The sequence below is a fragment of the Ranitomeya variabilis genome, chromosome 1 (assembly GCF_051348905.1).
Source record: "Ranitomeya variabilis isolate aRanVar5 chromosome 1, aRanVar5.hap1, whole genome shotgun sequence".
Lineage (NCBI taxonomy): Eukaryota > Metazoa > Chordata > Amphibia > Anura > Dendrobatidae > Ranitomeya > Ranitomeya variabilis.
The window spans coordinates 449,359,845-449,383,682 of NC_135232.1; the positions used below are offsets into that span (position 1 = coordinate 449,359,845).

General features: G+C 41.0%; 1 protein-coding gene across 1 annotated transcript in view; it reads right to left on the reverse strand.

Moving 5' to 3' along the window:
- SH3GL2 (SH3 domain containing GRB2 like 2, endophilin A1) overlaps positions 1 to 23,838 on the reverse strand; it is a 270,857-nt gene that overhangs the window by 5,281 nt on the left and 241,738 nt on the right. The window contains exons 7-8 of the mRNA XM_077249925.1: positions 15,812 to 15,915; positions 2,442 to 2,575 (exon numbers count right to left, since the gene is read on the reverse strand). Of these exons, the coding sequence (XP_077106040.1) occupies positions 2,442 to 2,575; positions 15,812 to 15,915 (238 nt within the window). The remainder of the gene's footprint in view (positions 1 to 2,441; positions 2,576 to 15,811; positions 15,916 to 23,838) is intronic.

Genomic DNA, 23,838 nt, shown 5'->3' on the forward strand with positions numbered 1-23,838 from the left:
GAAAATAAAGTAATCCTGCAGTTTTCACAATGGCCCCTAGGCTTTTTTTTAAAGATTTATACTTTCTGTTCTTTCAGGAATAGTTTAGAGTAAGGCCCCTTAATATTAGAGGCAGGATTACAATGACAGATAACTTTATACGTCACTGATAACATATAAGAGGAGGAGTTACCAGTGTGATGTGTAGTGGCCACTCTCTGCTATCCTGATCTCACTGCTGAGCTGTGTGTGATTATAAGGGCTCATACTCACATGCGAGAAATTCGGATAAGTCTCGCACGTCAATACCCGGCACTGCACCCGGCACTCAGGAGCGGAGCTCGCATGTGAGAATGAGCCCTAACTGACACATCTGCAGGTTGTCCTCAGCTTCAGCCTCCATGTCACAGACAGACAGGGTTGTAATATTGTTACAATACAGCAGAGCTGTGAGAGATGCAGCAAATACTGTTTGTAAGAAGACAAAGTTCAGTTCTACTGTTGTGTGTTAGTTACATGTCTCACACTGGTAATTCCTCCTTTCGTATAAAATAATCTCTGGAGGCAGATTCTCATGCAGATCTGTGTCCAGCCCAAAGCCTCTAACAGTTCATTTACATATAGAACAAATATGGATATTTATTAAATAAGACATTGGTTTATAGATATCATGGTATCAGTTTATTCAGCTTCCTATAACTTACATGTCCACATAGACAGCTTAGGAGGTTTGATCCTTCTGACACATTACCTTTAAAACTACTTAAAAAGTATCTATCCACTAGAGAGGACTAAAGTACTGTGTAAACATATAATCCCTCTAAAAACAATACATTTTAATAAGAATATTGATTAAAAACACTGTAACCCGCGTAACATGGACCAAAAAATAAAAATAATAGATTATAAAGAAGACGGACTTGCGTTTCATTATAGAAAGCCTTTGGATGTGTAAGAGATCCTTCCCCTTTATCAATAATTTATCTACAAAAAACAGACAGCAATATTCTGTCATTTCCTATCCTTTGCCAGAGATGATACTGCCTGCGCGTAGCTTGGCACCCGAACGCAGGCGAGATGGCGCCCCCGCTCGACGATGGCTGTCACTAACTCTCCCTGTTATGCCCCAATATAATAAACTAGATCTGAGGGTAGGTAACTGAAAATAAATATAAATACTAACATCAGCATATGTTGGAGCATATAGTGGTAAAGGAAGACTTATCATTAGTTGTAGAAACTGCCTCAACGCGTTTCCCCGTTTATTCGGTTCATCAGGAGGCTTGATGTGTAGATGGATAACTGCAGGCTCATGATGGGCAGTCACAGGCTAAGGTACGACCTACACATCATTATTGCTGTCTGGATTTTGCATATTAATCACTGATAAAGGGGAAGAATCTCTTACACATCCGTAGGTTTTCTATAACGAAACAGATGTCCGTCTTCTTTATAATCTATTACTTTTATTTTTTTGTCCATGTTGCATGGGTAATGGAGTTTTTGATGAATATTACTAATAAAATATATTGTTTTTAGAGGGATTATATGTTCCTTACCTTATAAGTACCTTACCTTGAAACACAAAGACCTGATTTAAACAATAGGTCATTTTCTGATGACACATTCTCTCTAAAGAGGACTCTGCAGGCCTGTGCAGAACAGACGTCCATTCTATGAAACGGTAATTCTGTAATCTGCAAATTCCAAAATACAGGCTGGAGCAAATAAATCTATTTATAGCTTTATAAATATAATATTTAGATCCATCATACAGATGATTTTCAATCATGAAATCTCACAAATGTCACTCCTTGGCTCACCTCTTTAAGCCTTAGAGCTAGCAGAGAGACCCTAGTTGGGATTTTGGGGAACACAATGATGACTATATTGGTAGCTAGGACATTTGTGATATTTCAAGTTGAAAAATCATCTCTATTGCAGATATACTGTAAATATTATATGTAAAAAGTATTGAAGAAATGTATGTGTGCCACTGCTTGTTTTTCGAATTTGCTGTGGAAACGTACGAAGAGAGTCAGTTAATAGCACTAGTCGACTGTTCATTATAAGCTGATGAGTGTTTAAAAAAATGGTGTAATACGCTAAATGCCAAGAAGTTGCACTGCTGGGAAACTGACCATTTGTTGCACTAAACCCTGAGAATGTTTTATATAGTTTCAAAATCACAGTTTACACTTTGCATTTTGAAGCGGTTTGTAAATACAGTCTTTTCTTAGATCAAAAAAGGAAGAGCGGGAAGATTTAAGTTAAAGTTCTTTATCCTATGGGCGTCACTCCGAGTTTTGGCTGAACAAAAAAAACTTTACTGAAACTGGTAAATAATAACGCACTAAAAATGCCAAATAATAATGTGTAGTGGGGCCATAGATGCCAAACAAATCTCTATATAACAACTTGTAGCAAAAAAATCAAAAACGTAACAAAATCCTTTGTCATACCTGATGGCTTCGGGGTTGTAGCTAGAGAAATTCCTCCATTATGTTGATTGTTTTCACTGGATAATGTAAGTTCCAAGCTCATACGAGGTTTGGGTTGGTATTCTCGCCGTGGCTGTAATGCAGCATCTCTGATTCTATAAAATGAAAGGTATTTTATGGGATTATTCTGATATATTGTTTTATTAAGGAGTGAATATTATATTATTCAAGTACTCAAACCTCATACTGCACCTTCTCATTGGCCACATATTTGAGCTGACAGAAGTGGAGAGCAGTTAGGGCTCTGTACTGGATGCAACAACAGCTTAAAGAGGTTTCCCCCTTTCAATATTTTTTACTAATTTGGTCCTACTAAAAATAATATTATCAACTGGCACTTTCCATTGTCAACAGCAGAATAGGTCAGTGTTCCACATTGTTCATGGTACCTTTTTTATTCAGATATGTTGGTCCACAGTCAAGAAATCTATGTTTTATCGATTTGTAAATTCAGCTGCAAGTGCACGGGTGGGCTTATCTGTGCACTTGCAGTCCATGTCTCCTTTGCTGTTCTCTCTGCCTGGTGTCGCCCTCTGTAGACTAAACAGCAGAAACAGGCTTTATTGCGTGATGCCATTCGGTCACATCTGGCTGACACATTTCTCCTACATTCAGCTCTGCACACAATTTGTATAAGACAGATGTATAACAGCAAACGTCAGTGTACAGGACTTTTCATAACTAGACAATAGCACAGTTCTCTTTATATACTGTATCTACATTGCACTGTGCTACTGTCTAGCTATGGAAAGTCCTGTACACTGAGGTTTGCTGTTTTACACCTGACTTATAAAAATAGCATTCAGAGATGTGTCAGTCGGATGTAGAAGATCTGCTGTCAATCAACCAGTGCATGGCGGCGCTGGGCAGAGAGAACAGCAGAGAAGATATCAGCATTTCTTTTTAAGCCACTTTCCTTTTTTGTCTTGTGGTACTATTTACCATTTTTGGTGCCAAAAATATCAAAATGGCTTACACGATTCATGAATTTTGTGTGAAACTTTTTGAGACTTTTGTGGGCAAAAGAGAGGGATTGAAGTGAAGTTGCACCAAATTTGGGGACTTTTTAAAAAGTCGCAATTGATGAATCAGGCTAAACCATCTGGAATTGCTAGTCTCTGCCCACAAACCAGAAAAAACAGATGAGCACATTTTAAATAGATTTCAAAAGGTGCAAATTGAATAATGTCAAAATCAGGTGATGATGAACCAAAGCCATTGACTGCAAGTGCCCCGACATGCTTGGTGCACTTGCAGCCAAATTTGCATAAAGATTCAGCAAAAATTGTTTCTCAACAATGGTGCAACAAGCCCAGACCAAAAAGGTAGGTATATTTTTGAGTAAAATGTAAATTGTTCTTTTAGTCTATAAACTTCTGACAACATGTCTCCCAATTTCCAAGCAATACATTTTGTATTTTTTTCTGAAAAGGAGAAATGTCTAGCAAGTTCAGCAAGGTGTAGCAAAGAAAATACAACCCTCTGGGCAAAACAGAAAAACAAAACAAAAGGTTAGCAGAACAAACACAGTCCTTCTGTGAGCGGGGTTCCTCTTGCTCACGGCTGGCAGAACACACACTGTTCATGTTTACAAGTCGCAGCCACTTTCCTGGAGTGCTCCCTCTCCAGGCACACACTGAACACTGAAAGCTCTGGCCTTCAGCCATTTAAACCCAGATCTTGTGACTTCTCCATCATGTGACTGATCACATGATCTTGTCATCACACAGGTCCTGTCAGGACTTTGCAGGCAGAGATACCGTGGACCCCCTCCCACTTGCTCTATGGAGGTCCACTAAAACCAGCCCATAACAGAACTCTTATTTCATGCTCTCAACACGTGGTGTGCTGGAGGAAACTACTCTGGTTATACATTACTGACGCCATCATGCACAGTGACACGTATCTCCCCTCTATCTCTTCACAAGTGACTCTGTCACAATATATATATACAGCTTTGGCAAAAATTAAGAGACCACCACATCAAAACCCTGTCATGGCCAGCCCAATCTCCAGACCTGAACCCCATTGCAAACCTCTGGAATGTAATCAAGAGGATGATGGATAGTCACAATCCATCAAACAAAGAAGAACTGCTTACATTTTTTGCACCAGAAGCAGTGTGAAAGACTGGTGGAAAGCATGCCAAGACGCATGAAAGCTGTTATTAAAAATCATGATTATTCCACAAAATATTGATTTCTGAACTCTTCCTGAGTTAAAACATTGGGATTGTTGTTTCTAAATGATTATGAACTTGTTTTCTTTGCATTATTTGAGGTCTGAAAGCACTGGGCTTTTTTTTTACATTTTGACCATTTTTCTTTGTCAGAAAAAAAATACAAAATGTATTGCTTGGAAATTCGGAGACATGTTGTCAGAAGTTTATAGAATAAAAGAACAATTTACATTTTACTCAAAAATATACCTATAAAGAGAAGAATCAGACAAACTGAACATTTCGCAGTGGTCTCTTCATTTTCGCCAGAGCTGTATATATATATATATATATATATATATATATATATATATATATATATATATATATATATATATATATATATATATATATATATATATATATATATTTAAAATATATATTATATTTAAAAATGATTACATTTTAAAAATGAATATGTTCTGCATCATCTAAGAAAGAAATGTAATTCTGTACCATTAAAAAACTAATTCAAGGGGAATCTGTTCACTGATTTTTGCGTTGCCAACGAAAGATATTGCTGTGTAAGTGATACCTTTTTGGTCTGGGCTTGTTACACCATTGTTGAGAAACAATTTTTGCTGAATCTTTATGCAAATTTGGCTGCAAGTGCACCAGGCATGTCAGAGCACATTTTCTTTGCCAGATGGTCCCATCCTGGTATATATAACCCCCATCCTGGTATATATGACCCTTATCCTGGGCCTCATCCTGGTATATACATTCCCCATCCTGGTATATTTGTCTCTTATCTTGAGCCCCATCCTGGTATATACATTCCCCATCCTGGTATATTTGTCCCTTTTCCTGGGCCCCATATCCTGGTATACATATATATCCTCCATCCTGGTATATGTTCCCCCCGTTCTACCATTGTTCTTTTACTTCCCTTCCCTCTGTTCCTTCGCAGCGCGGTGTCCTATTCCAAAGCCAGCAGAGGACTCCAGCGTGCAAGAAACGGGAGCGCATGATCTCACTGCCATTCACGTGCATACAGACATCAGCTGCTGGCCCCTGATTGACCGGCATCGTGTATTGCCGTGCATGGACCCTGTGGGTCTCTGCACTGCAATACACTTCAGCTGAATGTGCAACCGAGGACGCACATCTAGTTGACATTTGCGCTGGTGTCGGAGGGTCCCTCACCGGCCCGGGTCCAGTCATTACGTCCCTCAGAAAAACTACCCAGCGTGTTCAGTACTGGTGATCACATTTACAAAGGCTTTTTCTCTCATCAGCAGTTGACACATTAGGTGGATGTGATATGAGGAAAAACACTACAGGACTTCAGAATTAGGAAGTATTCACAGTACCTTGACACAGGAGTATTTAAAAAAAAATCATCGAAACAAAAGTAATGTGAGTTACAAAAACAGCATAGTTCAGCTGCTCTACACTGTTTCCATAGCAGCACCTCCAGTGGTCAGAGCTTAATGGAGCGATTCATGGCTCTGTCATGAAAGGGTTAGATGGTAATTATCCTTTAAAATATCATGTAGATATATTATTTGAATCTTTGTTAGTTGTCACTTTTTTAAATAAATATATAGACATGTTCATCTTTTTGTTGCATTGGCATTTTAAGGTTAAAGTGCATACTCATTCAATTTGTATATGAGAAATTGCAAGATTTAAAAGGGGGTTTCACATAAAAATGTTTATTTTTCTGGCTTGATATGACACATGAAGACTGCTTACTTGTAGATGGATGCTGCATTGGTCAGAAGAATCATTCTGCCCTTTTTAATAGTGGCCACACGTCACATGCTGGGTCTGTGTTTAGGCCAGTGATAGAAATCAACACCGATGTCTAATGAGTGGTTTACTACTTTAAAACTTAACATTGAATTGGTATTCCCAATTTCTGGGTTAAAATTGCTAAGTTGCTTATAAAAACAAGAATTAGCAATTTATTAATTAAAAATCCTCCCTGTTCTCAAGAATAAAGGGATTTTTAGTTGTATTATTTATTGCTTAATCAAACCTCTGTAGTTGTGGTCGCTCCCCAAGGGATGAAGCTCAAGTGCTGCTCAGAAGTTGGCCAGCTTCAATGCCCCTGAGCTCTTCCAAAGCTACATAGGCAAATCTACCTCAGCTTGTGGCATTGAAGAATGCACAGTTCACACCAGAGGTAAAACCATTCTGCTGGTCCAAACTGGTCCAGTCAGGAGCATACCACCACCCACACCCGGTAAGGGCAAGCAAGAAGCAACTGTAAGAAGAGAACAAAGCATCTATAATCCCCTACCAGATCAACCCAATTCCTTCTCCGTTGGCACGCTGACCCCCGCCAGTCTTTTGGCATCAACATCTGTCAGGCGGCATCATGTGACCACTGCAGCCTTCACATTCCATCCAAGTACCAAGTATGGAAATGGTGCCAGTATAGTAGGTAAAAACATGAATGGGCCCATTATGGTTAACTTAAAGTAGTGGGCAACCACTTTAAGGTGGTCATGTGAAAATTTTTCATTTGAAATATACAAAATAGTATGCGCCTTAGGACAAATTAAGAGTGAATATACCACCCTGTGCCTGATGTCTTTTTAATGACACCTCTACTAGTGATGTGCACATCTAGTAGAATATGAAGTTATGCCAAGGGTCACTGTAAATATGAAGGTATTATTAATATGTAACGTTACATGACACGCCAACATGATAAAACCTCACAGGCTTAATTTGTCAAAGCATTTTATCAGGAGTTACTATAACCCAGCTCTATTAAGCTTTATTAATGCGACATTTCACCAAGTGCATGCTATCAGGCCATCTATCAGCTCATGACTGTCTGAATGTTAACATTACACTGCAATGTTTTAACAAGCTTTATTGAATCGGAGCTCTATCGCTGCGTCATTTTATCGAGCTATGTTATCAAAGCATTTTATCAGGCTGCACTAGGAGCCAGGCGATTCTGTTAAGCTCGGTTATCATAACATTACATCAGATTGCTTGTAATATTTCTTTAGCCGTGCTACAGAAACATTCACTAGTCTGTTCTGTTAGAGAATTACATTGAGGTCATGTAAGTAGAGTAAGAGGCTTCAAGGAATGATTCTAATCATCCCGTTTCATAGTAATACCGCATGTGAAATGAATTCATACAAGTTCTTTACTCCGTTATATCATGGCATTTAATATAACACAGATTGAGACACTTTCTACTACTGTAGTTTTACAAGAACAGCTGTCTTTCCACCCCTACACTCCCACACACATATGGACTCTTGCCGCTTAGAGAAAAGATGGCCCAAAGTCAAAACAGTATGATGCCACAAAGAGAGATTCAGTGAAACATCGAGACAACCACCTAAAACTCCATTGGAAAACTGGTCTTCAAGAGTGATGGTCCAAAAAAAGATGGCCAACATGCAAAATGTATGATGATATAGTAATTATAGTTTAGAATGTAATGTTTTAAAGATATTATCAAGAAATTCTACCCGCAGCATAAAAAAAAAGATATGGCCCCAGAGGGAAAGGGGTAGAGGATGGCGTGTTGGAGTCTAAGGCACCTAATTCATTAAGGGGTACACACCTCTGTGCACCTCGCCACAAATCCTACGTCAGTCAGGGACTGGAGCAAGATTTTGGGCATAAAATATGCCACAGCTCGACATGATTTAGATGAGCTGTGATGTCATGTTCTGCCCCAGCTTTGGCAATTTTGGTGGAACTGGGTGAAACTAGCATGACAACACGAAAAGTCACATTTTTTGTTGAATTCCTGGATAACCTATTTTTAAATAAAGTAGTATACTCAGGTCTAGCGCTGTTCCAGCAATGTTGGCATCGCGTCTTCTGAGGTTGCGTAACATTGTTTTGCCACGTGACACCTGCAGCCAATCAGCGGCTGCTAATGGCTGCTGCACTCTCACTTCTTCCGCTTGTCTAGCATTTGTGTGAGGAAAGTGAGAGACCAGCAGCCCAATAGTGCCCATTGATTGGCTGCAGAGTGTAACAACTCTGCTGGCATCACGGCATGGTCTCTCATCTCTCACACTATCTTACCCACTGCTCCAGGCCATGATGTGGTTTCTGTTTCATGCCAGCTGCATATTCTGGCTCTCTGCATGCTTCCTGGCTGTGTGCATAGGGAGCCGGCGGCTGGACTCTCTGGTTCTTATAGGAATCAGGTGCATCTGTCTAATCTGTTCCTGACCAATTGCCAGGAGGCCTCCAGTATTTAGTGCAGTTCCACCCAGTGGACTGGGCCTGTGCAATGTGTTAGCTCAGTTTGTGTTTAGCTGCTGAGTTTGCCAGGCCTTGCTCTGAGTTACTCCCTCTCTGGAGGCTTTTCTCTGTGCTATTGCCTTGGTCTTCTTGTCCGCCCTCCAGAAGGCAGAATATCCTGGTCCCTGTGTCTTTGTCCTTGTTTCTTCTCTTGTTCCATTTCCTTGTCTGTACTTAGTCTTATCTTGGTCTCCTTGTCTGTGGCTTCCTTCCCTGCTTTGTCTTTCCTTGTGTTCTCAGTCTGCTTACACTCCGCACTCTTGCGGCTCTGCCTGCTCTGTACCTTTGTGGCTTTACCTCTGTTCTGCGGTTCTGCTCCTTTCTACTCTGCTTATCTTCTGCTGCTGCAGTTATCCCTTGCTGCAGCTCCTCTCCACATTCCTTGTGGCTCCGCTCTGCTTTGCTGCAGAAACCTCTCGCTGCAGCTCCTCTCCGTATTGCGGTTCTGCTCTGCTTAGCTTTTGTTGCTACACTATCTCTTGCTGCTCTACCATTCCTATCCGCAGCCTTGCGGTTCTCTTCCTGTGTGAACAGGTCCCAACCTGTTCCTTCATTCTCCTTTCCTTCTGGCTTGTTTCCGTACCTCCATCTCCTGTGTGAACAGGTCCCAACCTGTTCCTTCATACCTCATTCCTTTCTGCTTGTTTCCTTTCCTGCACCTCCTATGTGAACAGTTCTCTACCTGTTCCTTCATATTTCATATCCGTTCCTGCACATCCAGTGTGAACAGGTCCCTACCTGTTCCTCCAAACTACATATCCGTACCTACACCTCCAGTGTGAACAGGTCCCTACCTGTTTCTTCACACACCACATCAACCAGTCCTGTGTTCTCAGCCGTGCCTTCCAATCCAGTGTTCCTGCTAGTCCTGCCGTGCCTTCCAGTCCTGTGTTTCCTGCCGTCCCTGCCAGTCCTGTGTTCCTGCCAGCCCTGTGTTCTCTGCCATGTCTCTGCCAGCCCTGTGTTCTCTGCCGTGTCTCTGCCAGCCCTGTGTTCTCTGCCGTGTCTCTGCCAGCCCTGTGTCTCAGCTGTGCCAGCCTACTCGTCTGAGTTTCAGCCATGCTCTTTTGCCAGTCCTGCCTGACGCCCGCACCAATCCTGGTGTTCCTGTCTCCCAAGTGGGATCAGCAGCCACAGCCAGACACCAGCCTAGAGTAGCACCTGGCAGCTGCCTGCTGCACAAGCCTGACCTCACCATCAGAGGCTCCAGTGAAAACCCAGGCAGCTGTCATAGTCACGCCCCTTCCAGGGTAGTCTGGTTTGTGGCACAGTGGGGCCACAAACCCCCCGAGCTCATGCCCACCAGTAAGGGCGTGAGCGTGACACAGGGAAATAAGAGTGCAGCAGCCAAATAGTGGCTGCTGATTGGCTGCAGGACTCACGTGGCATAACAATGTCACACGACGACCTCTGACGGCGGTGGAGATGGTGAGCATCTTTCTTTTTTCTTTTACAATGAGGGCTACTACTTTTTAAAAATTCGTAGTCCAGGTAGTGTACTATCCCTTTAAAGTGTATTTGTTTGTGGTGCTTTGGTGTTTGAAGATGCTCTAGAATGGTTGTTCTATTGTGAATACAAGTCCATTCTAAAACTGACATGACTGACTGTCATTTTTACGTACTTCTCCTGTTTGTCTGATCATTACTGAATTCACTGGTTTCGTCTGGAGCATGGTAATAATACTCTGCAGCGCTTTTGTGTAGAACTGGCATCTGATCAATGGTCATTTTACGGCAGTAATATTGGTTATATTTTTGGTCACATTATGGTAATGAACTTTTGTCCTTGACTGTTTATGTAGGCATTTCTGTGATCCACTAGCATTTTCCTTCTTGTGTTGATGTATAACCATATACAGTGATAACATATATATATATATATATATATATATATATATATATATATATATATATATATATATATATATATATATATATATATACAGTATATATATATATATATATATATATATATATATATATGTGTGGTTATATGTTTGTGAATGAAGAGGGTCACGAAAAAATAAAGCAAACTTCAATGAACGTTGCATTGCAAGCTGCTATTTTCCTTGTTGGGATGGGTCATTGTATGTGGGCTGCTCAGGTTATTGTGCCAGGGCTGCTTTTTAGTCCTAGTCCAGCCCTGTTTGAGTCACTTCTAGGTTTAAATATTCTTAAAATCGTCTGAGTAGAAATGCTTCCTTATCAAAGCTATCAAGTGGTTACAAATGAAGACCCACCACAAGCATAAAAGGGGGTTAGCACTAGTTTCTTCATCGAATGCCACTATAGATATTTGGCATTGCTGACTTTAGACCAATCATTTCATTCTTGGCAAGATTAGACGCAAGTAGAGGAGTCTGGCAGGCTCTCCCATAGAGAACACAGAAGCACTCGGCAAAGCGATCACTCCTGTGTATGGGGGAGTGCGGAGAATTTGCCGCTGATCCAATGACTGAACAAACCGCTAATTGGCTGACAAGTTCATATTGTGTATGGAGCCCTTTATTCTTGTCCAGATGGCGCCGCTACAACTAGTGACTGGCTGCAGCGATCACATGCCCTTTAAGTCATCGTTGCTGCAACCAGGTGAACAGTGGCTGTAAGGAGCACAGAGGTGTAGGACTAATATGGGTAAGCATCTTTAGTGAATTATTAATCTATTCATGTCCACTAACATAAAATGCTTCAGGAGGAAAAAACATAGGAGAGTTTCCTAATGTGGTTTTTGCTTGAAAATGCAACGTTTTTGACCGCCACAAAAAACAAACCTTAGTGTGCAAATAATGTTTTGCTGTTTTTTCATTAAGCCTAGCCTGTTGATAAGGAATGCTCACTTCCACACAGAACTCTAGTGATAGAATACCATTCAAAAGTGAGCACCAGTCTTTCAGCAGTAGTAAAGAGTGACTATACTCGTTACTCGAGATTTCCGAGCACACTCGGGTGGTCTAAGAGTATTTTGGGTGTGCTCGGAGATTTAGTTTGTGTCGCCATAGCTGCATGATTTATGGCTGCTAGACAGCCTAAATACATGTGGGGATTTCCTAACCAGGGCTGGCCCGAGAGATTACGGCACCCTAGGTGAAACTATTTTGTTGCACCCCTACTACTTTTAACATACCTCCCAACTTTTGAAGATGGGAAAGAGGGACAAAGTTTGCGGCGCGCTTCGCGCGCCGTGGCAATTTTTAGGCCACGCCTCTGACCACACCCATTCATAACTAGCCACACCCATATCCACGTCCAAACCACACCCATTTAGCACTGCTGATCACACTGTTTCATAAAGAATAATTATAAACAAAAAAATATGGCCACACAGTGCTCCATACTGTATAATGGCCACATATGATGCTCCATACTGTATAATGGCCACACAGTGCTCCATACTGTATAATGGCCACACATGATGCTCCATACTGTATAATGGCCACACATGATGCTCCATACTGTATAATGGCCACACATGATGCTCCATACTGTATATTGGACGCACATGATACTTTGTACCGTATAATGGCCACACATATCTACTCCTACACACGCGGCTGCGCTCCGTACACACGCGCTCCGCTCCATACACCTCGTACACCCGCGGCTCCACTCCATTCACCTCGTACACATTTAGCTCCGCTCCATACACCTCATACACACACGACTCCGCTCCGTACACCTCATACACACACGGCTCCTCTCCATACACCTCATACACATTCAGCTCCGCTCCATACACCTTTTGAAAAGATTTTTTTATAATTTTTTTTATTTTTTCTCTGGCGCCCCATTAGGGTCGGCGCCCTAGGCGGCCGCCTAGTTCGCCTATACGTTCGGGCTGGCCCTGTTCCTAACAAACAAGCAATCCTCACCTGTATTTAGGCTGGCTAGCAGTCGCAAATCATGCAGCTGTGGCGACACAAACTAAATCTCCGAGCACACCCAAAATACTCGGAGGACACCCGTGCATGCTTGGAAATCTCGAGTAACGAGCACACTCGCTCATCACTATGCAGCAGCTGTTGAGCACCAGTGAGGAAAAGCAAGCATGCTCGGTGTTTAAAACCAAACTGGTAACCTATTTAATATAAAATTATTGTCTATAGTTCATTCTACAACATTTAAGTTACATTTTGTCACAAAGGCATTTTGAAAAATCTAAAGTTAGAAACATGCAAGCATTCAAATGGAATATGGGGATATTCATACAAAGTTAAAGCCAGAAAAATGGAGAAATGCATTCATGGATTTTCCAGTTTTGGAAAAGTCTTGTTATTGTATTGTGTGCGGATATCATGTGGACAGCATTGCAGCCAAGAACAGAGCTCAATGGCTCTGCTGGAGTTGATGGCACAAAGTCACTGATCGACTACAGCACTGTCGATGTGTCGCCAATGATGCAAAAAATAACAGACGCTGGGAGCAATGGCAAAGACCTAGTTGTTTGGACCAGAAGAGAGTGAGCAGAGCATGTTTGATGTTTTAAAACACACGGCAGCCCGGAAAACAGAAAGCCCATATAATGTATATCTGCTGGCCAGCCATTGCTTCTAGCCAGTGGAATGATAATCATACAATAAAGGGAAACAAATGTCAGAATAGATCCCATAGTTTCAGGTGTTCAGCAATTCACTTGTTGTGCCAGACTATTACCATAGCCAAAAATAATTGCATGCTGCGTTTTTTGATCTAACTATAAATGCTAGACTGATGCACACAATGCACAGCTTTATTAGCAGTTCTGTCTGACTTTGTATCAACCAGCCAAACACAATAAACCTGTCAAGTTTGAACATGGTTTCTAATCTGCTGGCAGTGTGCTGTGTTACATAAAAGGAGTAGTGGGCAGATGGATGTATAGATTTGTGGGGAACAGATCAGCATAACTTGTATCCCTGGTCTTTTTATGCTAAGGAGTCAAGTGGGCTGTCCCACTCAGTGATTGAAAGCTTTCCCTGCATGAGTAGGCATTTAGAGATAGCTGTCAATCTAGGATTAGGACCACCTACCTGACTGCTAAGCATAGAACGAGCTGGAATTTCAATGAGTATAAAAAAGTTATACTGAACTCTCTGCAACAATCCTATATATCAATCTACTCTGCTCCTCCAGGTCTCTACAATGCTGCCTACAGATACAGTACTGGTCAAAAGTTTGAACATACCTTTTCAAGCAATGGTTTTCGTGGTTATTATTGGAAAGTGCACACTGTAGATTCAAACTGAAGGCAGGAAAATCACGAAGAACACATATGAAATTAGGGAGTAAAGAAACACATTTGAAACGACCCAGAAGATGTGTTAATTTTTAGATTAATCAAATTACCCCCCTACTCTGATGACATTTTGCACCCCCTCTCAAGCAGCTTCATCAGGTAGTCATGTGGGATGGCTTCGAATGAACAAGTATGCCTCGTCAAGAGTTCAGTTGTGGAATCACTAGCCTTCAGAAAATATTTGCGACCCTCAAGTGTATTTTGCAGAGGCAGTGTTGATACACAATTCCATACAGTGCTGAGCCGTATTATACAAATGCTCTAAGCCAAAATATGACAGGAACCATTCAACTATGTAAACAGAAACAAAAGTCCATCATGAATTTAAGACATGAAGGTATCCACAAGTGCCATTATGAAAACTATAAATCTCTATGATGAAATTATCTCCCATGAAGACCATCCCAAGAAAGGAAGACTAAGAATGACCTCTGTTGCAGAGGATAAGCGCATCAGAGTTTCCAGCCTCAGAAAACACACATTAATAGCACCTCAGATAATAACCCTTATAAATTATGCACAGACATCAAGTATCAGACAGATTTCAACATCTATCCAGAGGTGACTGAAACAAGCAGGCCTTTAGAGTCGAATTGCTGAATAAAAGCCACTACCGAGGACTGCAAACAAAAAGACTTATTTGGGCAGCACAACACAAGAACTGGACATTAGATCAGTGGAATTCTTAAGTATAGTCTGAGAAGACATAATTTACACTTTTTGGTACCAAAAGCCATGTGTTTTAAGATGGTTTTTACATGTGGAGTGCCCACTGTGACAAATGGGTGAGGGTTGATGGTGTGGAGGTGGTTTACTGTTGAGCCTATTGGTGATATATTCCAAACTCAAATTGCACTTTCCCAGCATGCATACCACAGCATTCTGCAATCCCATCTGGTTTAACTTTTGCAAAACTATTATTTCTGTTGCAATGGGAAAAAGACTGAAAACACACCACTTGGTTATATAAGAGCTACATAACCAAGAAGGACAGGGATGGAGTGTTGTATTAGATGACATGACCTCCACAATTACCCAGCTTCAACCCAACTGAGATGGTTGGGATGAGCTGGACCAAAGAGTGAAGGCAATACAGCCAAAACCTTTTCAGCACTTCTAGGAATTCCTTCAAAACTGTCGGAAAGTCATTCCAGGTGACTATCTGATGACGCTGCTTGATAGAATATCAAAGGGGTGTAAAGCTGTCATAGGAGTAAAAGCAGGATAGTTTGAGGAATACAACACATTTCTTTAATCCCTGTTTCCATGTGTATTGCTTCATGGTTTTTCCACTTTCAGACTAAATCTACAATATGCACATTCCAATAAGAACAAAAAAAACTATTGCATGAATAGATGTGTCCAAATTTGCAGCTAATACTGTAGGACTGAATGCACAACGTCACTAGTTCACTTTAGACAGTTTTGAGAAAAAAAAAAAAGTAAACCTACATACTGTATAAACTATATGCCATAAGTACAATACAGAACTTAATCATAAAACTAAGATATCGCGCTATAGCACTAAGTATGTGGACCAACCTAATAGATTTGATGGAAGCCTACACTAATATAGCTTCGACGATCATACAATACAGAACTTACCTCTGTTCCAGTTTCACGGACACTTGTTGTAAAATCTGCACGGCTTGCTTGTGGTACTCCAGCTGTGCTTGTATGAGAGCTGAGAGTTGACTCACTTGCTCAATCTAAGAAAAACAAATCAGTACATTATTGATCTGTGAATCTCATTTCCTGTAGAGAACATCTTCTGAAATTTATGTCAAGAAGTAAAGCAGAAAATACTAATTGGTTTTGTTGACTGAGGCAATCTCTCTCTTCCAATAAATGAATCTTTCGTATAGCTGACTAGCTGACTAGATCACCTCCTGCCCTGTCACACAAGAGGCCACTTCTACTTTATGATCAAAATTATTAATATGTGCCGACAGTGTAAGTTTTATAGCACATCTATTTTCATGGCTGTGTGGTAACTTTGTAAAATACATTTCCAGCTGCATTCTAATATTTAAGTTGATCAAGATTCATCAAAAATGTCTAAAAGAAAATCGGACTTCATCGCACATAGCAACCAACCATAGCACAGATTTCACCTTACTACAGTGGTAAAAAATAAAGGCTGAGCTCTGATTGTTTGTTATTGACAACAAATACAAATATTCTTTTAGACAGTTTTAATAAACTAGGCCTGTTGTTTTTGCACCACACAGCACTTCATTCAGCCCTATGAAAACTGATTTGAATTACACTACTGTATATTTCCGGGGTTTTAACCCCTTTACCCCCAAGGGTGGTTTGCATGTTAATGACCGGGCCAATTTTTACAATTCTGACCACTGTCCCTTTATGAGGTTATAACTCTGGAACGCTTCAACGGATCCCGGTGATTCTGACATTGTTTTCTCATGTCATATTGTACTTCATGATAGTGGTAAAATTTCTTTGATATTACCTGCGTTTATTTGTGAAAAAAATTGAAATTTGGCGAAAATTTTGAAAATTTCGCAATTTTCCAACTTTGAATTTTTATGCAATTAAATCACAGAGATATGTCACACAAAATACTTAATAAGTAACATTTCCCACATGTCTACTGTACATCAGCAACATTTTAGAACCAAAATTTTTTTTGTTAGGGAGTTATAAGGGTTAAAAGTTGACCAGCAATTTCTCATTTTTACAACACCATTTTTTTTTAGGGACCACATCTCATTTGAAGTCATTTTGAGGGGTCTATATGATAGAAAATAACCAAGTGTGACACCATTCTAAAAACTGCACCCCTCAAGGTGCTCAAAACCACATTCAAGAAATAAAAATGAACATTTAACTTTTTTCACAAAAAATTTACTTCAGCTCCAATTTGTTTTATTTCACCAAGGGTAACAGGAGAACATGGACCCCAAAAGTTGTTGTACAATTTGTCCTGAGTACGCCGATACCCCATATGTGGGGGTAAACCACTGTTTGGGCGCATGGCAGAGCTCGGAAGGAGCGCCATTTGACTTTTCAATGCAAAATTGACTGGAATTGAGATGGGACGCCATGTTGCATTTGGAGAACCCCTGATGTGCCTAAACATTGAAACCCCCCACAAATGACACCATTTTGGAAAGTAGACCCCCCTAAGGAACTTATCTAGATGTGTGGTGAGCACTTTGACCCATTAAGTGATTCACAGCAGTGTATAATGCAGAGCCGTAAAAATAAATCATATTTTTTCACAAAAATGATCTTTTTGCCCACAATTTTTTATTTTCCCAAGGGTAAGAGAAGAAATTGGACCCCAAAAGTTGTTGTCCAATTTGTCCTGAGTACGCTGATACCCCATATGTGGGGGGAACTACCGTTTGAGCGCATTGCAGAGCTCGGAAATGAAGGAGAGTCATTTGGAATGCAGACTTAGATGGATTGGTCTGCAGGCATCACATTGCATTTGCAGAGCCCCTAATGTACCTAAACAGTAGAAACCCCCCACAAGTGACCCCATATTGGAAACTAGACCCCTCAGGGAACTTATCTAGATGTGTTGTGTGAACTTCGAACCCCAAAGTGTTTCACTACAGTTTATAACGCAGAGCCGTGAAAATAAAAACTCCTTTTTTTTCCACAAAAATTATTTTTTAGCCCCCAGTTTTGTATTTTTCCAAGGGTAACAGTTGAAATTGGACCCCAAGAGTTGTTGTCTAATGTGTCCTGAGTACGCTGATACCCCATATGTTGGGGTAAACCCCTGTTTGGGCGCACGGGAGAGCTCGGAAGGGAAGGAGCACTGTTTTACTTTTTCAACGCAGAATTGGCTGGAATTGAGATCGGACGCCATGTCGGGTTTGGAGAGCCCCTGATGTGCCTAAACAGTGGAAACCCCCTAATCCAAACACATCCCTAACCATAATCCCAACGGTAACCCTAACCACACCCCTAACCCTGACACACCCCTAACCCTAATCCCAACCCTATTCCCAACCGTAAATTTAATCCAAACCCAAAACTTTAGCCCCAACCCTAACCCTAACTTTAGCCCCAACCCTTACTGTAGTCTTAACCCTAGCCCCAACCCTAACCCTAGCCCTAACCCTTGCCCTAACCCTAGCACTAACCCTAATGGGAAAATGGAAATAAATACATTTTTTTAATTTTTTTATTTTTCCCTAACTAAGGGGGTGATGAAGGGGGGTTTGATTTACTTTTATAGCGGGTTTTTTTGTGGATTTTTATGATTGGCAGCCATCACACACTGAAAGACGCTTTTTATTGCTAAAAATATTTTTTGCGTTACCACATTTTGAGAGCAATAATTTTTCCATATTTTGGTCCACAGAGTCATATGAGGTCTTGTTTTTTGCGGGACGAGTTGACATTTTTATTGGTAACATTTTCGGGCACGTGACATTTTTTGATCGCTTTTTATTCCGATTTTTGTGAGGCAGACTGACCAAAAACCAGCTATTCATGAATTTCTTTTGGGGGAGGCGTTTATACGGTTCCGCGTTTGGTAAAATGGATAAAGCAGTTTTATTCTTCGGGTCAGTACGATTACAGCGATACCTCATATAAATCATTTTTTTATGTTTTGGCGCTTTTATACGATAAAAACTATTTTATAGAAAAAATAATTATTTTTGCATTGCTTTATTCTGAGGACTATAACTTTTTTATTTTTTCTTTGATGACACTGTGTGGTGGCTCATTTTTAGTGGGACAAGATGACGTTTTCAGCGGTACCATGGTTATTTATATCCGTCTTTTTGATCGCGTGTTATTCCACTTTTTGTTTGGCGGTATGATAATAAAGCGTTTTTTGCCTCGTTTTTTTTTTTACGGTGTTCACTGAAGGGGTTAACTAGTGGGATAGTTTTATAGGTCGGGTCGATACGGACGCGGCGATACTAAATATGTGTACTTTTATTGTTTTTTTTACTTAGATAAAGAAATGTATTTATAGGAACAATATATATATATATTTTTTTATGGAATTGTTTTTTATTTTTTTTACACATGTGAATATTTTTTTTTTTTACACTATAACATTGCCCCAGGGGGGGCATCATGTTATAGTGTAAGATCGCTGATCTGACACTTTGCTGTGCACTGTGTCAGATCAGCTATCTGACGTGCACAGCTCCAGGCTTCCCAGCGCCTGCTCTGAGCAGGCGCTGTGAAGCCACCTCCCTGCAGGACCCGGATGCAGCGGCCATTTTGGATCCAGGTCTGCTGCAGCGAGGAGGAGGTAAGAGACGATCGGAGCAACGCGATCACATCGCGTTGCTCCGGGGGTCTCAGGGAAGCACGCAGGGAGCCCCCTCCCTGCGAGATGCTTCCCTATACCGCTGGAACACTGCGATCATGTTTGATCGCAGTGTGCCGGGGGTTAATGTGCCGAGGGCGGTCCGTGACCGCTCCTGGCACATAGTGCCGGATGTCAGCTGCGATAGTCAGCTGACACCTGGCCGCAATCGGCCGCGCTCCCCCCGTGAGCGCGGCCGATCGCATATGACGTACTATCCCGTCGGTGGTCATACGGGCCCACCCCACCTCGATGGGATAGTACGTCTAATGTCAGAAAGGGGTTAATTATTTCCACATACTACATTTCCCCAGTATGACAGTTATTGAAGATTTGGGAGGTTTCAGCTCTCTGGTAGCTGCATGGATACGCACAGGCACAGGGTATTTATATCAAAACAGAATACAGTTTATTGTCCTTCATAAACTTTACAGCTCCAAAATGAAAACATCCTTTCTTCTGTACAAATGAATAACAAAACAGTCCTTTTGCTGAGCAAGGCAAAGTAAATCTAACCAGTGTCAACAACTTTTTTATTACATTCACTTCTCAGTCTATATCATAGACTGTCTACCATGAACTGTATTTATCCAGCTACAACATAACACACACTGCTGATACAGCCCAGCTACCTGTTATTAGACCTGTAAAACCAGTGCTGGAGTATGGAAGCAACATTTCCCACCCAGGATCTTTTGGCTGTTCCTAAATCCTGGACTCAAAATCCAGTCAAAATAAAAGTAATCCAGGACTTACATCACAAAGGCCAACCACCTTGGTGACACATATCTGCCATCCAGGACGTTACCTCCTGCTTTGTTACAAGGGGTATTGTTAAGTTTAGAAGTTATCATCTGTGCATTAGAAAGAGGATAGCTTCCAGATCACTTGAAGTGGCCTTCAAATCTAACATTCTAGAAGAAGAACAAAACACTGTTGTATAGGTAGTTAGAGCCCTATCCCGCACAGACCCCCATTTATGTCCTTTATAGAATAGATGATTTTTTGGTTTTGAAAAATGTACCAGCACAGTAAGAGGTCATTATTACATATATATTTTTGAAATAGATGTCATGGGGCCAGTTGCATAGAAGAAGCAGTGTACAGAAGGTACAGAGGAGGTGATGGCTCTAAACCCACTAACACAGTGGGGATCACCCAGAGCGACAGTCACTTTAATGCTATCAGGGTGCACAGCATACAAATATAAGTATACTCTGTAGTAGAGCAAGGAATCATGGTCTCCCTGCTCCACCACTCTCCATTATGTAGTTGGCAGGTCGCTTTAAGTCTGCAGCCTACAGAATGGCAGGAGCACGCACAGGACGTAAGAGTCCTAGGGTAGGTGGAATGATGACATCACCGTGGTAGTGCATTCTATAGGATCCAGGTTTAGGTGACTATATAGTGTTTTTTTATTTTATGAACCAGCCCTTCTGGGGGCTAAAGTGATATACCATGTACTGTAATCTCTTATATTTTCTGCAGGACTGATATTTACCATTATATTGTCACTGCATGGAGGTAATATTGGTCTTGGTCTTAGCATAGTGATTTTTTTTTTAGTACCGGCATATTCACCTACTGAGGCTTCCCTGTACCCATTATGAACAGGGTATGCCATCACGTTTTAAAAATGGCTACCTAAGTTAGGGGGCCACTCAGATGTGCTTTACCTCTTGAAGCTCATCAAGAGAATGCCAAGAGTGTGCAAAGCAGACACAAAGCAAAAGGTGGCTACTTTGAAGAACCTGGAATATAAGACATATTTTCAGTTGTTTCACACTTTTTTGTTAAGTATACAATTCCACATGTGTTAATTCATAGTTTTGATGCCTTCAGTGTGAATGTACAATTTTCAGTCATGAAAATACAGAAAAATCTTTAAATGAGGTGTGTCCAAACTTTTGATCTGTACTGTATATGGAGCATGGTTTAGAATAATGCAACCCCCCAGTCTTCTCGACTAAACATTAGAAGGATACATATTTTCTGGGAATCCAAACCCATTTCCAACCTGAGAAATGGACTTAACTTTAATTGGAGATCAATTGTGAAAACCTCAGACTATGATAAACAACTTGTTTTTTTCCTAAAGAGATTTTACATGTGATTCAGAAAACAAGAGCTGCTAAATGAAAACTGAGATGCACTAAAAACCATAAAAATAGTCCATTATCACGAGTTTTCATAAAGACGTTTTCATTAGAATTTAATTAGAATAATTTGCTCTATACATATATTTTTCAGCTGTAAAAAAAACAAAAACAAAGGAGGCGTTTTCATACATGAAGTTCTAAAAATTATGTAAGCGGGGTTAGATTTATCTATTGGTACAGTTGGCCGATGCTTGAAAGGTAGAGTAAGGAGCTGGCCACTTTATCTTTGTTTCAACAAATATGTTGGGCCAAAGATTTTGTGGCACTGACTAATATACTGATGTACAAGTATTACATGTTCTCCTCCTTCCTCACAGACTGCACAGTTCTCAAAATGGCAGCTGATTTAGGAACAAGTGACCAGAACTGTTCATCAGCCTCCTCCACCTTAAAAACACTTTTATACTTCACATGGAACAGCTGATTTTTAATTGGAGGAGGGTAGTAGACAAGTCTGGCCACATGCTCTTCCACTAGCAGACATTTTGTTGACAGGAGAACTGTGTCGTCTGTGAGGAAGGAGGAGAACATGTAATACTTAGATATTAGTAATTGCCACAAAATCTTGTGCCCAACATATTTGGGAGAGCTGAGAGATGTGCCGACTGTGAAGACTCATGAACTAACAGCTACAAGAGGAAATCCTGTAATACTTATACATTAGTAAGTACATATTTAGAAAAATAAAGTGCCCAATCCCTTTAATAACAGTCTTTGGGTACTTTCATCTTCCAAATACACTTCCAGTTACTAATAACATTTTCTTACCATCTGGAAAAGTTTATATTACAGATATGGATAATAAACTGCTCAAAAAAATAAAGGGAACACTAAAATACAACATCCTAGTTATCACTGAATGAAATATTCCAGTTGCAAATCTTTATTCATTACATAGTGGAATGAGTTGAGAATAAAAAAAAAAGAAAATGATCAATGTAAATCAAAATTAATATCCCATGGATGTCTGGATTTCGAATGATACTTAAAATCAAAGTGGAAAATCAAATTACAGGCTGATCTAACTTCAGTATCAGTCAACTCTTGTCTTGGACAGTCTGAGGTGCAACGTGGCGTTGGTGGATGGAACGAGACATGATGTCCCAGGTGTGCTCGATTGGATTTAGGTCTGGGGAACAGGCGGGTCAGTCCATAGCATCAATGTCTTCATCATGCAGGAACTGCTGATACACTTCAGCCACATGAAGCCTAGCATTGTCATGCATCAGAAGGAACCCAGGGCCCATATGGTTTCACAATGGGTCTGAAGATCTCATCCCGGTACCTAGTCATGGTACCTCTGGCAAGCACATGGAGGGCTGTGCGGCCCTCCAAAGAAATGCATCCCCAGACCATTACTGACCCACTGCAAAACCGGTCATGCTGGAGGATGTTGCAGGCAGCAGAACGTTCTCCACGGTGTCTCCAGACTCTGTCACATCTGTCACATGTGCTCAGAGTGAACCTGCTCTCATCCTTGAAGAGCACAGGGCGCCAATGTCAAATCTGCCAATCTTGGTGTTCCCTGCATGGAGTTGGGCTGTAAGCGCAACACCCACTTGTGGACATCGGACAGTCATGCCACCCTCATGGAGTCTGTATCCGACAGTTTGAGCAGATACATGGATGTTAGTGGCCAGCTGGAGGTCATTTTGCAGGGTTCTGGCACTGCTCCTTGCACAAAGGAAGAGGTAGGGGGTCCTGCTGGTGGGTTGTTGCCTTCATATGACCCCCTCCACGTCGCCTGATGTACTGGCCTGTCAATTGGTATCTGCTCTATGCTCTGGACACTGTGCTGACAGATACAGCTATCCTTGTTGCCATAGCGCGCATTGATGTGCCATCCTGGATGAGCTGCACTACCTGAGCAACGTCTATGAGTTGTAAACACCACTTCATGCTACTGTACTACTGTACAGTACCTCTAGGGGTGAGAGCAATGATAAAATGCAAAAGTTACCGAAACAACATTCAAAAAGGATGAGAAAAGAGAGATGGTCTGTGATCACCAACTGCAGAACCACTCCTTTAAAAGGTTTGTCTTGCTAATTGCATATCGTTTCAACTTGTTGTCTGTTCCATTTGCATAACAGCAGGATAAATTTGTTCACAATTGGTGTTGCTTCATAACTGGACAAGTTGATTTCACAGGAGTATGATTGTCT